This window comes from Vipera berus (genome assembly GCF_964194415.1).
Source record: "Vipera berus genome assembly, chromosome: 2".
Classification (NCBI taxonomy): domain Eukaryota; kingdom Metazoa; phylum Chordata; class Lepidosauria; order Squamata; family Viperidae; genus Vipera; species Vipera berus.
Window position 1 is genome coordinate 154,217,491 of NC_138203.1, and position 15,053 is coordinate 154,232,543.

At 38.6% G+C, this 15,053-nt stretch overlaps 1 protein-coding gene across 2 annotated transcripts in view; it reads right to left on the reverse strand.

The window, feature by feature from the left end:
- Positions 1 to 15,053, reverse strand: part of PITPNC1 (phosphatidylinositol transfer protein cytoplasmic 1) — a 191,313-nt gene that overhangs the window by 32,905 nt on the left and 143,355 nt on the right. For both annotated transcript variants that reach the window (XM_081321871.1, XM_081321872.1), the window contains exon 5: positions 13,478 to 13,549. In XM_081321871.1, the coding sequence (XP_081177997.1) occupies positions 13,478 to 13,549 (72 nt within the window). The remainder of the gene's footprint in view (positions 1 to 13,477; positions 13,550 to 15,053) is intronic.

Sequence of the window (15,053 nt, forward strand, 5' to 3'; positions counted from 1 at the left end):
ACTGAATCTCTCCCAGTTCCTGGACTAGGAACTGCCGGTTCTTGTCTCACCTGCCTCAAACCTTACACCTAGTTGTTCAGGATCCTAAAGGGAGTTGTAGTGGAGTAGGGTTGCAGAGTGGGGTAGAGATAGCTAGCACCTGTGCTGTTTTGCCAATTCTTCCACTGCTGCTTCTGTATTAGTCATAATTTCAGGCAGCAGTAACACTGCTGCCAATTTACAACATTTCCTCTCCATAGTTGGGAAAGGCATGCTATTAAGCCCTACCACAGAATAAAGTCCAGAAAATGAGGTTCGCATTAGTTAAGATTTATTCACTGGATCTCATAAGTCTCATTAGGTAGACTTACGGTTAAGAGTAAAAAAAAAGGCTAATATACGGAATCTTGGAAACTGAATATACCAGTTCTCTAGCATTCATTCAGTAGAGAATTCATTAAGGTGAGATTACTGAGAGCTGTTTGAATCTCTTTTCTCCAGAAAAAAAAGAGCTAACCATCCTCAATGCTGAGGTATCCATCTGCTTATTCCTGAGGTTTTGAGATACTCCTATTTCATTCCCAGCCCCAGAGATTTCCCTTACATACAGTGTGAAGAATAAGGGAGATTCTTGTACAGCTTGGGTCAGTGGAGTAAACCCATCTTCTTGCTTCCTCCACTCTGCCCTAAATTTGGAGGGGAGCCCTGTGCCTGAAAACTTTAATCATTGGGGACCCCCATCCAAATAACCCAGAAAACTCTACTTTGCCCAAGAAGGTGTTCCATGAAATGGGAGCCACCATTGAGAAGACCTATCATCAATGACTCACGTTGCACAAAACTCATGAGTGGGAAGCCCTACAAGTGGCCCCCTCTGTCTGGACTGATTGGGCAGATTTGATTTTGGCAAAGCCATATCTAACGATCCCCAATGCTAAACTGTAAAGAGGATATCCCCCTGTAAAGGGGATAATCAGCATTTTGAACTGGAAGCTACCAAAAGCTAACTAATGGACTGACTGACTGACTCTCTCTCTCTCTCTCTCCCCCTCCCCCCCTCTTTCCCTCCCTCTCCCCCTCTCTCTCTCAGCCCAACTCACCTCAAAGTGTTGTTGTGGGGAAAATAGTAGGGGGAAGATGTTAAAGCTTGACAAAGTCTTTGCAGGCTACGGCTTTCATTTGATGTTTAAAAAGGGACCACAGGAGCAGGAGAGCCAAACCACAAACCAACTTCTTCTGGGCTTACCACAGCCCCCAGAGTGACTACAGAACCAGATGTTACAAGATCACCATAATTTCTACCAAGCAAATCCATCTTGGTAGGATTTAATCTGAGCTTGTTTTGCCTAGAAAGGTGTTCATTTGCTGCTCAAGCAACCATTTACGTAATTAAGCTTTCTACTTTCAAGGAAAAATAAAACAGAGTATGAATTTGAATTCATATCTTTGAGTCCTTTATACACTAGCATACAATAGCTGATTCCCCTCTCCTTATAAATAACATGGCTGTGTTTACCAAGCATATTGTAATTTCTTTAGTGTTAAGTTTATGAAATTAACCCTTCCAATTGTTGCTTAATAAATAGCTTGTGGTTAAAGCACAATATGTGAATCAAGTTGGTGAGTGAATTTACTCACTGAATTCACACAACTAAGCCATCATGTTGTTATATGGTTTCAGTCTGTCTAATACGTGGTATGAATCAGGCCACTCTGGTTGAAAAATCATGACTTATAGCTTAGAAAGTTGGGTGAGTCCAACCAAATAGTAATTTACTGACCAAACCATGGTTAAACAAACCATGGCACTGTTATTTGTGCCACACAATACACAATAATAATCCACAATGGGTTATTAATCACATCATCTGTGTTATTTTAAAGGCCACATTATGGCATGTTGGTTAAACCATCAGGCTAGAAACTGGGAGACCGTGAATGCTAGTCCTGCCTTAGGCCTGAAAATTGACTGGGCCCAATTTTCTCTCTCTCTCAGCCCAACTCACCTCAAAGTGTTGTTGTTGTGGGGAAAATAGTAGGGAGGGAAGATGTTTTGGATATGTTCTCTGCCTTGAATTATTTGTAAAAATTATAAAGGCAGGACATAAATAAATAAAACATAAAAATCCAGTCAAGTGAGATACAATTTTCATGAACATTTTCCTGTGATTTTTTTTGTAAATTAAGGCAAGCTGCTTAGAGCTCTGTTCTGCATAAGAGGTACATAAAAACTTTCATCCACCATTTAAAAGATGAGTAATGTATGAGTTGAATCTTAAGCTCTTGAAATTCCAGCCTTCTACTCAGAGCGTGTCATCAATGTCTTGATTTGAAAAACATCATTTACAGATAACTGTTTGTGCTGTTCTAATTGAACAGGGACAGCTCACTGAACTGTTTCGTTTATATAAAAGAAAACTAATATTCAACACAAAGGTCTAAGATTGGCTTGCCAGCCAACCAGCACTAATTGCTCACAGCAATTCATTCAGACTGCTGGGAACTTGCTGTGGCCCTCTTGACAATGTTATACTCCTACATTCCCTGAAAGAATTCAATATACAGCATGAAGCACTTAAGGTGGTGAGCTTAGAAAAAAACACATGACTTCGCTGGGAAAATCTCTTGGACGATAAGAGTACAAATCAAAAGTACTGACATTGTTTTATACCTCATAAGTGAGAGCTGCAATAAACTGGAATTCCAAGTATTATGGAGAATTTTTCTTATACAGGACATGTTAAAGGTAATCCGTGACTTATCATCATTCATTTAGTGACTGTTGGAAGTTAAAAGCACTGGAAAAAAAATGACTTATGACTGTCTTTCACATTTGTGACCGTTGCAGCATCCATGTGGTCACATGACCAGAATTCAGACTCTTGTCAACTAGCTCATATTTATGACCATTGCAGTGTCCCAGGGTCATGTGATCACCTTTTGTGTCCTCCTGACAAGCAAAGTCAATGGGGAAGCCAGATTCATTTAGCAACTGTGTTACTAACTTACCAACTGTAGTCATTTGCTTGACACCTGTGGCAAGAAAGATCATAAAAGTGGAGTAAAACTCACTTAACAACTGTCTTGCTCAGCAACAGAAATTTTGGGCTCAATTGTGGTTGCAAGTCGAGGACTACCTGTATTTCACAGCATCAGTCCTCCCAATATTAAGTCACCCTCATCACAAAAGATGCTCAACATTCTTTGCTAAGGCAAATTCACCATATTAATGGACCTAGTTTGGGTTCCATGAAGACTTATTTTCTCCCTCATGAGATTAAATCAGCTGAAGACCCTAACCAATCTGCATTACAGTAAAACGTTAAAACCTTGAATTAGCAAAGCAGACGTCAACAATATTTAAGGGATTAGGTTAAAGGAAGGTATTTGGCAGAAATCTGACTCAGAAGGGTATGAGATCTGACAATGATCCAACACTGGAAAGTACACTGTGGCTTTAGGCCAGGCAGAGGTTGTGCAGACTTGAATTTGCACTTCAGTGTCAGTGGGAAAAACGTTTGAATGTCAAAACGTTTATTGTATGTTTGTTGATTCAGAGAAAACATAGGATAAAGTGGATTGGGCCATGTCATGGAAAGCCTTGCATAAATATGGACTTCAAAGTTGCTTGCTTGTATGCTCTAAGAATGGGATAGGATGGAATTAAAACAGTGAGAATCAGTGCTTAGGAAATGGTCCAACACTGAGCAGGGAGTATGTAAAAAATGTGGAATGTCTGCAGGATCCAATCTGGGTGAGTCACTGGGACCAGAGGTTTAGTCTTCTAAATGTCCAGACTCCTGCTGGAGCCCATCCTCCAAAGACAAGTTCCCTGAGGACGGGCTCTAGCAGACGTCCGAAAGCTAAATCTTTAGTCCCAGTGACCGATCCAGATTGGATCTTGCAACATTATCCTGGGACACGTATATTGCCTTCATTCATGTGGAATGTCTCTTTGGTTGTTTAATGCATTTATGGACATAAGTGTAATAATGCTTATGGATGTTAGTGGTGTGGTGTGGTGTGCTTTGGTATGCAGAGAATGCCATGTCGTTGGCTGAAAACCCAAAGGATTTAGGGGAAATGTTAGACCATGCAATGTTATAAAGATCATGGATCTGAACATTAATATATCAAAAGGTCGAAGTAATTGTCTTAAACAGGAATAAATGGAGTGAACAAGGGCAAGTCAATGGAAAAAAAACACCACTAAAATAAGTAGACAAATGTGTCTATCTGGTTAGAATATTTACTGAAGATGGGAAAATAGCATGCATCATTTATATTTGGATGATGCCATATAGATCAACACAGATGTCGGGAAATACCTTTATTATTAGCACACAACTTTTAAATTAATGAAATCTTGCTTCATTCAATAAATAATCTTAATGCAACTAAAATATAATAAATTGTGGTCTTAGATTAAATGCGATCATTAATTAACTCAAAGTCACTTAATAGCCATTTGTAAAATGTTCTAATAAAATGGTTGAATCACTCTAAACATTCATTTACAAGACTGGCAGACATAACTTTTCACAATTATTTTTATTTTATTTGTACACTGATAACATTTTTATCTATTGTTTCATATTTGATCATATTAATAAATTTGATTATAGCCATGTATATTATGACAACATAGACAATCCTCTTGCCTTGCATTTTACATGAATCTTTTCTTCCAAGAGATACTGTAAAAAATCCATCCAATTTTCCAATATTTCTGTTTTTATCATATTTGTCAACTCACAAAAATCTGATCCAACTAATTAGATCTTTCATAAATTTTAAGTCTTGTGTAGAAGTTCCTTTCAATCAAGAAAATTCCTATTATTTACTAGTTGTTTATACATTCACTCACAGTTGAATCGAGGAATTAGCAAAAAAAATTAAAAGTATTTCATTTTAGAAGTGAAGGTTTAGGTTTATTCAGGTTTATTCAATTTCTATACCGCCCTTCTCCCGAAAGACTCAGGGCGGTTAACAGAAGAAGAAATGGTTCTTCTTGGCTAGTAAAAAGGTAAAGGTAAAGGTTCCCCCGCACATGCATGCTAGTCGTTTCCGACTCTAGGGGCCGGTGCTCATCTCCGTTTCAAAGCCGAAGAGCCAGCGCTTGTCCAAGGACGTCTCCGTGGTCATGTGGCCGGCATGACTAGATGCCAAAGGCGCACGGAACGCTGTTACCTTCCCACCGTAGTGGTCCCTATTTTTCTACTTGCATTTTTACGTGCTTTCGAACTGCTAGGTTGGCAGAAGCTGGGACGAGTAACAGGCGCTCACTCTGCTACGCGGCACTCGGGTTTCGACCCACCAAACTGCCGACCTTCCGATTGACAAGCTCAGCGTCCTAACCCACTGAGCCACCGCGTCCCTTTCTTCTTGGCTGCAATATTGCTAAATGAAAAATCATGTTTTATTATACTACTGTATATCATAACAAGTTTATTAATAACTTCTTCAGATTTATTAAGAATGAATTAATATTAGATTAGGTGTGATGGGTCCCATTTTTTAAAGAGTGCCATATGATGGGACCCAAGTAGAGCGCTTTTCAGGCACGGTGTCCATTTTTTACAACATCATCCGGATGGAGATTAGATTGATCCTGACCTTATTAGCACTGAAGATATGACTGTGTCATTGGGCATGGGGATCAGAATATGGGGCAGAGCCCATGAGAAGGTATGTTGATGCGTATTTATGTATTTTTGTGGTGTATATTACAATGGATTTTAACCATTGTGTAGCTGCTCAGAGTCATCACGAGGAGATGGGCAGCCACATAAATTAAGATGGATGGATGGATGGATGGATGGATGGATGGATGGATGGATAGATGAAAAATCACATCGGAAGAAAGCAATAGAAATGGAAAAATTATAATTGACCAAAGTATAGAAAAGTACTTGTCCTTGCAGTGAACAGGATTCAGCACTGGTTCAAAGGGGACTTTAAGAATATGGAAAAAGCATAAGCTTGAACAATGCAAACTTTCTATACTAATGGCTGTAAAAGTCATTATGGGTCAGCACTGAATTATCATAGAAATATTACATTCCAAATAACTAAAAATGAAATAAAATAAGAACAGCATCACGCCTAATTTGATAAACAAGGAACAACTAACCATGACAAATTGAGTTTACAAGCAACAAATAGCTTTCCCACTAAATCATATGCTAACGGTATCATAAATTACAAAACAATTTTTGACCAATTAAGTATCGCCCTAAGGAGTAACATAATACTTGTATTCTGTATATTATAGATCTAAACCCTTTGAAGCAGAAACATTATATATAATTTTATAAAAAGTACAATTTATAAGAAAGTGCATTTTTGCTTTTAGCAATTCTAAGTACTTATATTAGGCAAGTCCAAACAAACTTAAAAATTAACAGGTAAACGAATGTAGAACAGGTTATAAATCTTGAAGAATGACCAATTGTCTGCTTGCAGTTTTATGTTAGAACTATTCTTAATCTGCTAAACTGCATGCACTTCTAGACTCTGACAAAGCTTTGCAATTGAGTAACTCATTCCTTAATCTGGAGCAGAGACAAGAAAAGCAATCGTGTTTACACATTTTATCAGACTAAAACTAAGGCTAGGGGAAATGATATGCCTTGATATTGTCTTCTATTAGCGTATATACAGTGTGCATTCATATATTGAGAGTAGGTTAGTGAGCAGAAGGCAAGTAATAACACTTTCCCCTTTTTTGTAACCTCTGCCCACAAAAAAAGAACTTGGAAGTATATGGCTAGAGGTCAATCAGCTTCAGTATGCAATTCTATCTTGGTGGACCAGCGTTAACCCAGACCTAGAGCATCATATTTAACTTAATATAGAAACTCCTGTCATCAACACTTTGTCAGCATTTCCAAGGCAAAGACCTAGCATTCTGCTATTGCTAACGTGAGCAAATTAATCAAATTTCATTTTACAGTTAAATAGAGAAATCCAGCTCTCTCAATTCCTGGCAAATAGATGGGAAAGAAATGGAGATAGTGACAGATTTTATTTTCCTGGGCTCCAAGATCACCGCAGATGGGGACTGTAGCCAAGAAATTAAAAGACACTTGCTCCTGGGGAGGAAAGCCATGGCAAATCTAGACAGCACACTAAAAAGCAGAGACATTACCCTGTCAACAAAAGTGCACATAGTCAAGGCTATGGTCTTCCCAGTTGCAATGTATGGCTGTGAAAGTTGGACCATAAGAAAGGCTGAGCGCCAAAGAATTGAGGCCTTTGAACTATGGTGCTGGAGAAGATTCCTGTGAGTCCCTTGGACAGCAAGGCGATCAAACTGGTCAGTCCTAGAGGAGATCAACCCTGACTGCTCTTTAGAAGACCATATTCTGAAGTTGAAACTCAAATACTTTGGCCAACTAATGAGAAGGACTCACTGGAGAAGGCTGAGGGCAAGAGAAGAAGGGGACGACAGAGAATGAGGTGGCTGGATGGAGTCACTGAAGCAGTAGGCGTGAGCTTAAATGGACTCTAGAAGATGGTAGAGGACAGGAAGGCCTGGAGGAACATTGTCCATGGGGTCGCGATGGGTCGGACACGACTTCACAGCTAACAACAAGAGAAAGATGCTGATCTACCTAAAGGAAACGTTTCCTTCCAAGAGGAGGAGGAAGACAAACAGGAAAGTCAACAGAAAATGTTTCTCGGGTATTACTACAAAGGTCTAAGCCAAATTGGGGCCAGGTCTGGTTGAAATAGCAGGTCTGGTTGAAACCTGGTAGAATAAACAGAACCAGTCAGAAAATGTTATCTTTAGGGACAATTTCTATCTGAAGAATAGGGACTATTTCCTTGAACATCTAAATAAATAGATGATGGCATGTATAAAGCAGTCGGAGGCAGGAAGTAAGCAAAGGATATAGTTTATTAGATCATAACAAAAAACATTTACTATTATAAAGCTGGTTTAAATATTCTCTGACTTTTGTCAAATGCTATTGCTGTTCTTTGTCTACATGAAGGAGATGTATGTGTAACCTTTTTTAAAATTTTCATATATATTGATGTATATTTTCAATATACATCAATATACATAGCTATATTTATACCTATTTATAAAGTATAATGTATATCAATATATACCAAGGATTATAATATTGAAAAATAAATTCTCTATGTCTGTTTGATAAATATTCTAATCTGAAATTGACATTTTATAAAATGTCCATGATAAATCCAAACATTGCATTGCCATATGTTACAGTACTCTTATTACCTGTAACAGTATCTCATTTTTAAAGAATCAGTATTTTGATAACTAAGAAACTAAATTCTGTTCCACTGCAGGTTGAAACAAATACATTCCCTTTAAAGACAGAAATAGCTTTAACTATTTTTGAAAGAGATAGTTTTAAGAGTATTCTTTAGTTTGATGGGTGAGAAAGACATACTTTGAGTTTTTCTGGCAACATGTACATATACTGTAATTCAATATCTATATGTATTATATCATATAAATCAAGAAAATTAAGAGTCTTCTGATGCCTTGCATGTTAATGTTTAGAGTCCCCAAAAGCTTCTGTGACAATAAATTTTGAAAGAAACTAAATAAATCTGTACATTTCAAATATGCCATAAGTTTTGTTCTTTTTTGCATAATGCATTCCTATATTTACCCTCACATGCATAAATAAGCTTTAGACCATGGCAAATCTCTGATCTGTTAATCTAAGTTAATATTTATTTTTCATTCTCAATTACCATAGCATATCACAAAACAGCCATAAAAATGTCTCCATGTTAAAATTAGCAGCATACTCTTGATTAATCATCTGGAGCTTTAATTAATTCATTGATTAATGTTTACTATCTTATTTGCTTTCTAATACATAACAGGAAGCACAATTAATGAATTCTTTCTTGACAGAAAGTTATTGGAGATTTGTATGAGAAAATTTTTATGAAGTTTACAAACTCATGATTTCATTAAACTGCTCCTGTTTACATGAGAACTGAAGGACTGCTGTGGTACAGAGAACGGGAGATAGTAATTGATATATCCCAATGACAGGTTCTAAAGCTACTATATCTCTATTGTACCCTACAGAGTATGTTATTGCAGGATTCAGCTATAAACATAGACCTATTCTCTTTTGCACCTTCCATAGTACAAAGGAAACAGACACTCACAGCTTGTTTCTTGCAACAGTTGTCTTTAGCTGTGTTGATGTTAAAGGAGTGTTTTCCCCTTAATTTTGTTGTTAGCTGCGAAGTTGTGTCCAATCCATCGCAACCCCATGGACAACGTTCTTCCAGGCCTTCCTGTCCTCTACCATCTTCTGGAGTCCATTTATGCTCACACCTACTGCTTCAGTGACTCCATCCAGCCACCTCATTCTTTGTCATCCCTTTCTTCTCTTGCCCTCAATCTTTCCCAGAATTTGGCTCTTCTCCAGTGAGTCCTTCCTTTTCATTAGGTGGCCAAAGTATTTGAGTTTCAACTTCAGGATCTGGCCTTCTAAAGAGCAGTCAGGGTTGATCTCCTCTAGGACTGACCGGTTTGATCGCCTTGCAGTCCAAGGGACTTGCAGGAGTCTTCTCCAGCACCATAGTTCATAGGCCTTGATTCTTTGGTGCTCAGCCTGGGAAGACCATAGCCTTGACTATACGCACTTTTGTTGGCAGGGTGATGTCTCTGCTTTTTAGTGTGCTGTCTAGATTTGCCATGGTTTTCCTCCCCAGGAGCAAGCGTCTTTTGATTTCTTGGCTACAGTCCCCATCTGCAGTGATCTTGGAGACCAGGAAAATAAAATCTGTCACTACCTCCGTTTCTTTCCCATCTATTTGCCAGGAATTGAGAGGGCCGGATGCCATGATCTTGATTTTCTTAATGTTCAGTTTCAACCCAACTTTTGCATTCTCCTTCTTCAGCCGCAACAAGAGGCTCTTTAGTTCCTCTTCACTTTCTGCCATTAGAGTGGTATCATCTGCATATCTTAGGTTGTTGATATTTCTCCCGGCAATCTTAATTCCAACTTTTGATTCATCTAGCCCTGCCTTTCTCATGATGTGCTCTGCATATAAGTTAAATGGGCAGGGTGACAGTATACAGCCTTGCCGGACTCCTTTCCCAATTTTGAAACAATCAGTGGTTCCGTGTCCACTGTTGCTTCTTGACCCGCATATAGGTTTCTCAAGAGACAAATGAGATGGTCTGGTACTCCCATCTCTTTAAGGACTTGCCACAGTTTGTTGTGATCCACACAATCAAAAGCTTAACATAGTCAATGAAGCAGAAGTAGATGTTTTTCTGGAACTCCCTAGCTTTCTCCATGATCCAGCGTATGTTGGCAATTTGATCTCTAGTTCCTCTGCCTCTTCAAAATCCTGCCTGTCCTTCTGGTAGTTCTCGATCTACATACTGCTGGAGTCTAGCTTGTAGGATTTTAAGCATAACTTTACTATCATGTGAAATGAGTGCAATGGTGCGATAGTTTGAACATTCTTTGGCACTGCCTTTCTTTGGAATTGGAATGTAAATTGATCTTTTCCAATCCTGTGGCCACTGTTGAGTTTTCCAAATTTGCTGGCAAATTGAGTGTAGCACTTTTACTGCATCGTCTTTTAAGATTTTGAATAGCTCAGCTGGAATACTGTCACCTCCACTAGCTTTTTTGTTGCTCAGCTTTTCTAAGGCCCACTTCACTTCATATTCTAGGATGTCTGGCTCGAGGTCAGGGACCACCTCATCGTGGTTATCAGGGACGTTAAGCTCATTCTTGTATAGTTCTTCTGTGTAATTTTGCCACCTCTTCTTAATCTATTCTGCCTCTGTTATGTCCCTGCCATTTTGGTCCTTTATCATGCCCATTTTTGCATGAAACGTTCCCTTCATCTCTCTAATTTTTTTGAAGAGATTTCTGGTCCTCCCAATTCTATTGTTTTCTTCTATGTCTTTGCACTGTTCATTTAAGAAGGCATTCTTATATCTTCTAGCTATTCTCTGGAATTCTGCATTCAGTTGAGCGTATCTTTCTTTTTCTCCCTTGTCTTTCACTTCCCTCCTTTCCTCAGCTGTTTGCAAAGCTTCCTCAGACAGCCATTTTGCTTTCTTGCATTTTTTTTTCTTTGGGATGGTTTTAGTTGCTACCTCTTGTACAATGTTGCGAACCTCCGTCCATAGTTCTTCAGGCACTCTGTCTATCAGATCTAATTCCTTAAATCTATTTGTCACCTCTACTGTATATTCAACAGGGATATGATTTAATTCATACTTGAGTGGCCTAGTGCTTTTCCCTACTTTCTTCAGTTTAAGCCTAAACTTTGCAATGAGAAGCTCATGGTCTGGGCCACAGTCAGCTCCTGGTCTTGTTTTTACTGACTGTATAGAGCTTCTCCATCTTTGGCTGCAGAGCACAGTCAATCTGATTTCTGTGTTGACCGTCTGGTGATGTCCATGTGTAGAGCCTTCTCTTGGGTTGTTGGAAAAGAGTATTTGCTATGACCATCGTATTCTCTTGACAAAATTCTATCAGCCTGTGCCCTGCTTCATTTTGTAAAGATACTGGAGTGGGTTGCCATTTCCTTCTCCAGTGGATCACGTTTTGTCAGAACTCTCTGCTATGACCTGTCCATCTTGGGTGGCCCTGCACGGCATAGCTCATAGCTTCATTGAATTACACAAGCCCCTTCGCCATGAAAAGGCAGTAATCCATGAAGGGGAAACATTTATATGCAGCCTCAAGATGAATGAAATCTGTTATGCCTTACCCTTATATCCCAGAAGCAAAATCAGGTAACCAGCAGTGGGTAAGATCAGAGGGGTGCTAATTGGTCATTTCAGGCTAATTAAAAATGTCTTTCTCACCAGGCCCTGAACTGTCACCTCTGCCACCACTCTGCTCTTGCTTTCTAAAAAACCTGGAGATCCTTTGGGTTTGCCCAAGGCATTATGACTGTTTAGCCAACAATACCTTAGTACTTTAAGCCTGTAGCCCTCACCAGTTTAGTGCAACGTTTAAGTAATGTTAAGTATATTTTATTTCTTCCCACCAGGATTCTACTTGCATGCCATCAAACGCCATATTGGTGCCTTTCAAATATGAGGGGGGGGGGAAATTAAGAACTGGTTGCGGAAACTGGCTGAACTGTAAGGAAACACCCATGCAGAGGTCCAAACACCTTAAAAACTACAATTCTACTTAAGAATTTTGCTCACAATCAGTTCTTTTATAGCACTTTGAACCCCCGGAATGTGCTTCTTTGCCTACCACTTGGTAGTTTTGACTACGTTCTGTCCTCCTTTGGTTGATGGTGTTTTGAGTCCTTTTAGCTCTGATCTTCTGACTTCAGAATAGATTACTAGAACCTACATGGAAAAACCTGTGGAATGTTTTTGTTATTATCCTATTTGCCAGCCTGAAACATCTAAAACACTGTATTGGCCTCTTTTCATAAGAAAAAACAAAGAACCTTTTTCTTTTTCATTTTTTTCTAAACTCAAGGTATTTTGTATCTGTTTCCTCTTTTGTAATTGATATTTTAATCTGTCTGACAAAATGGGATGTAAACGAAAGCTGCCACAATATATTGATCTCCTCCTGTTTTCTCTGAAATTATTAAAATCTTTGTTGATCTGAACACTTTGTTGGAAACTCAAAAAGCTGACAATTTAGAGACTTGCGGATTAATTACAAACAACTGTAGGGATGAATTTTCTTCAATAGATTTCCTAAATTAATGGTGGTGGTCAGCATCCCATTATTTGTACAATCTGGCCACTCTTCCTCCCCTTCAATCTGAAATGAATGGGAATATGAGAAAAATTCCTGACAGGACTGTATTATTCAATAGAAACAATAGTAAGCCCAGCCTAGTACCTATAAAAATAGCCTATGATACATTTACGAAGGATGGGGGGATATATTAGTTACCCTCATGTCATGTCATGTCATGCCATATCATACCTCATATCTCATATCACATTTCTGGACTAACATAGTGGCAGTTCACACATACAGTTTTGCTATTAAAATAACCTGAAGATAATTACCACTAGAAATGGTTATCCTCATAAAAAGTATTAGCTATCTATAAAACAGGAGCATTCAAGCTTAAAAGGTAAACCTTGGATAGTGATTATTTAAATTACATATAAGTGGTATCCTAACATGGTGCTGCCATGAACAAATATGCTGATAGATCTCCCCTTGTGTACGAAAGAAACTGACAAAGCCAAGGGAAGGAATTAAATGAGATATCAGTTTAGAATCATTAGACAGTCACAAAAGAACAAAGTCAAACCTCACTTGAGGGCAGTTGACCCTTATCTAGTTCTGTCCAGGTGCAAGCCAGTAGTCTGAGAAGATTTCTGTGCAAAGGCTTTAGCAATAAACCAATAATTAGAACCTTCACAAGTGGACCTGTTTTTTTGCGCCTAACACCTTGACTCCCTCCAGGTTATCTGTCTCACCCTTTAAATGTATTTTACATTCAATTATTGAAAGGAAAGAATACTTACATTATCATTGCTTCCTTTGTTGTCCTCATATTTGGTCTCTATGTGAATGGAGAACTTGGGCAAAAATGAGCACTGCAAAGAAAACACATAATACAACAATTATACCCATTAACAGTTTCATGGTGTCCTTTCTCCATTACAGTGTCCTAGCTATAGTTCCTACGTGCCTCATATTTGGGAGAATTAGCCTGACATTTATTTATAGGCACAAAATCTCTATAAGGACAGGAAAAAAAGAATACGTCACAAGTTCAACAGTCTCAACATTCTCCATGAATTTTTTCAGCCCATGGATAGTTTCCTAAATTTTGCTGGCAAGTTACACTTCCATCAGAATTGAAGCATTTGTTTTCTCTGAAGATAGTTATGCTACACTTGCAAGGGTAAGCAATAAAAGCAAACCAATTTCTAGGAAAAAATAAACTTTGATAGGAAAGATAGAAGAGTGGATGTAACTGGCATATGAATTGAAGAAAGTTGGATCTTTTTGCCACATACCATATTTCAATTGCCTAATTATCAAAATTATTTTTCCTGCCACAGAATTCCTAATGTATGCTTGGAGATGTTTTTCATTGATGTAGCAACTTCCAGATTTATGACCAATAAATCGGGATAGAATGAATGAATAGAATGAAATCATCATCATCATCATCCCTGTAAGACAGGGGTCTCCAAACTTGGCAACTTGAAGATTTGTGGACTTCAGTTCCCAGAATTCCCCAGCACAACTGGCTGACAAATTCTGGGAATTGAAGTCCATAAGTCATAAAGGGGCCTTAGTATTCACCCCTGCTGTATGATGCTAATCTACTATCTTCATGTCCCTCTGCATAAAAAAGACTCACAAAAGGACTTTAAATGATATGTCTTCATGACATTGTCATTGTTTCATCCACAGAGGAAGAAACCTCAAAAGGAGTCTTTCCTTGACCAGACAGAATGTTGGTCACGGCCACAGTCTAGGATACAACTGACAATGTGCTTGAGGCTGCAATTCACACATCTCCTATGCACCCCTTTAGTCTGCTATGGAAAAGACCTCTCTTCTAGTTACTGGGCTCTGGACTCCACAGCCATGTTGGCTTGAGCTGCAGAAATGACCAGTTATCACCTTCCATACTGGAATCTATTCATGTGTCCAAATAGCACTTTTCTTAGCATTTGTCAGATCTTATACACAATTTGTCCTCGGCTTACAACCATTTGTTTAGTTATTCCCAGGGGAAGAGCGTTCTCTGTGGGTGCACCTGCCCTATGGAACCAACTACCCACGGAACTTAGGACTGCCCCCGACCTTCGCTCATTTCGCCGGGACCTGAAAACTTGGCTCTTTGATCTGTTTGGTCCAGACTGTGGGGTTGTTAATTTAACTGGGTTTTAGATTTACTCTTGGGGCTTGAATTTAATTTAATTGTTTTAATTGATTTTAATTTTTGTATTTCATGGTTTTAACTGCCCTGTAAACCGCCCTGAGTCCTACGGGAATAGGGCGGTATACAAATTCAATAAAATAAATAAATAAACCATTCAAAGTTACAACAGCACTGAAAAAGCGACTTATGAATATTTTTCA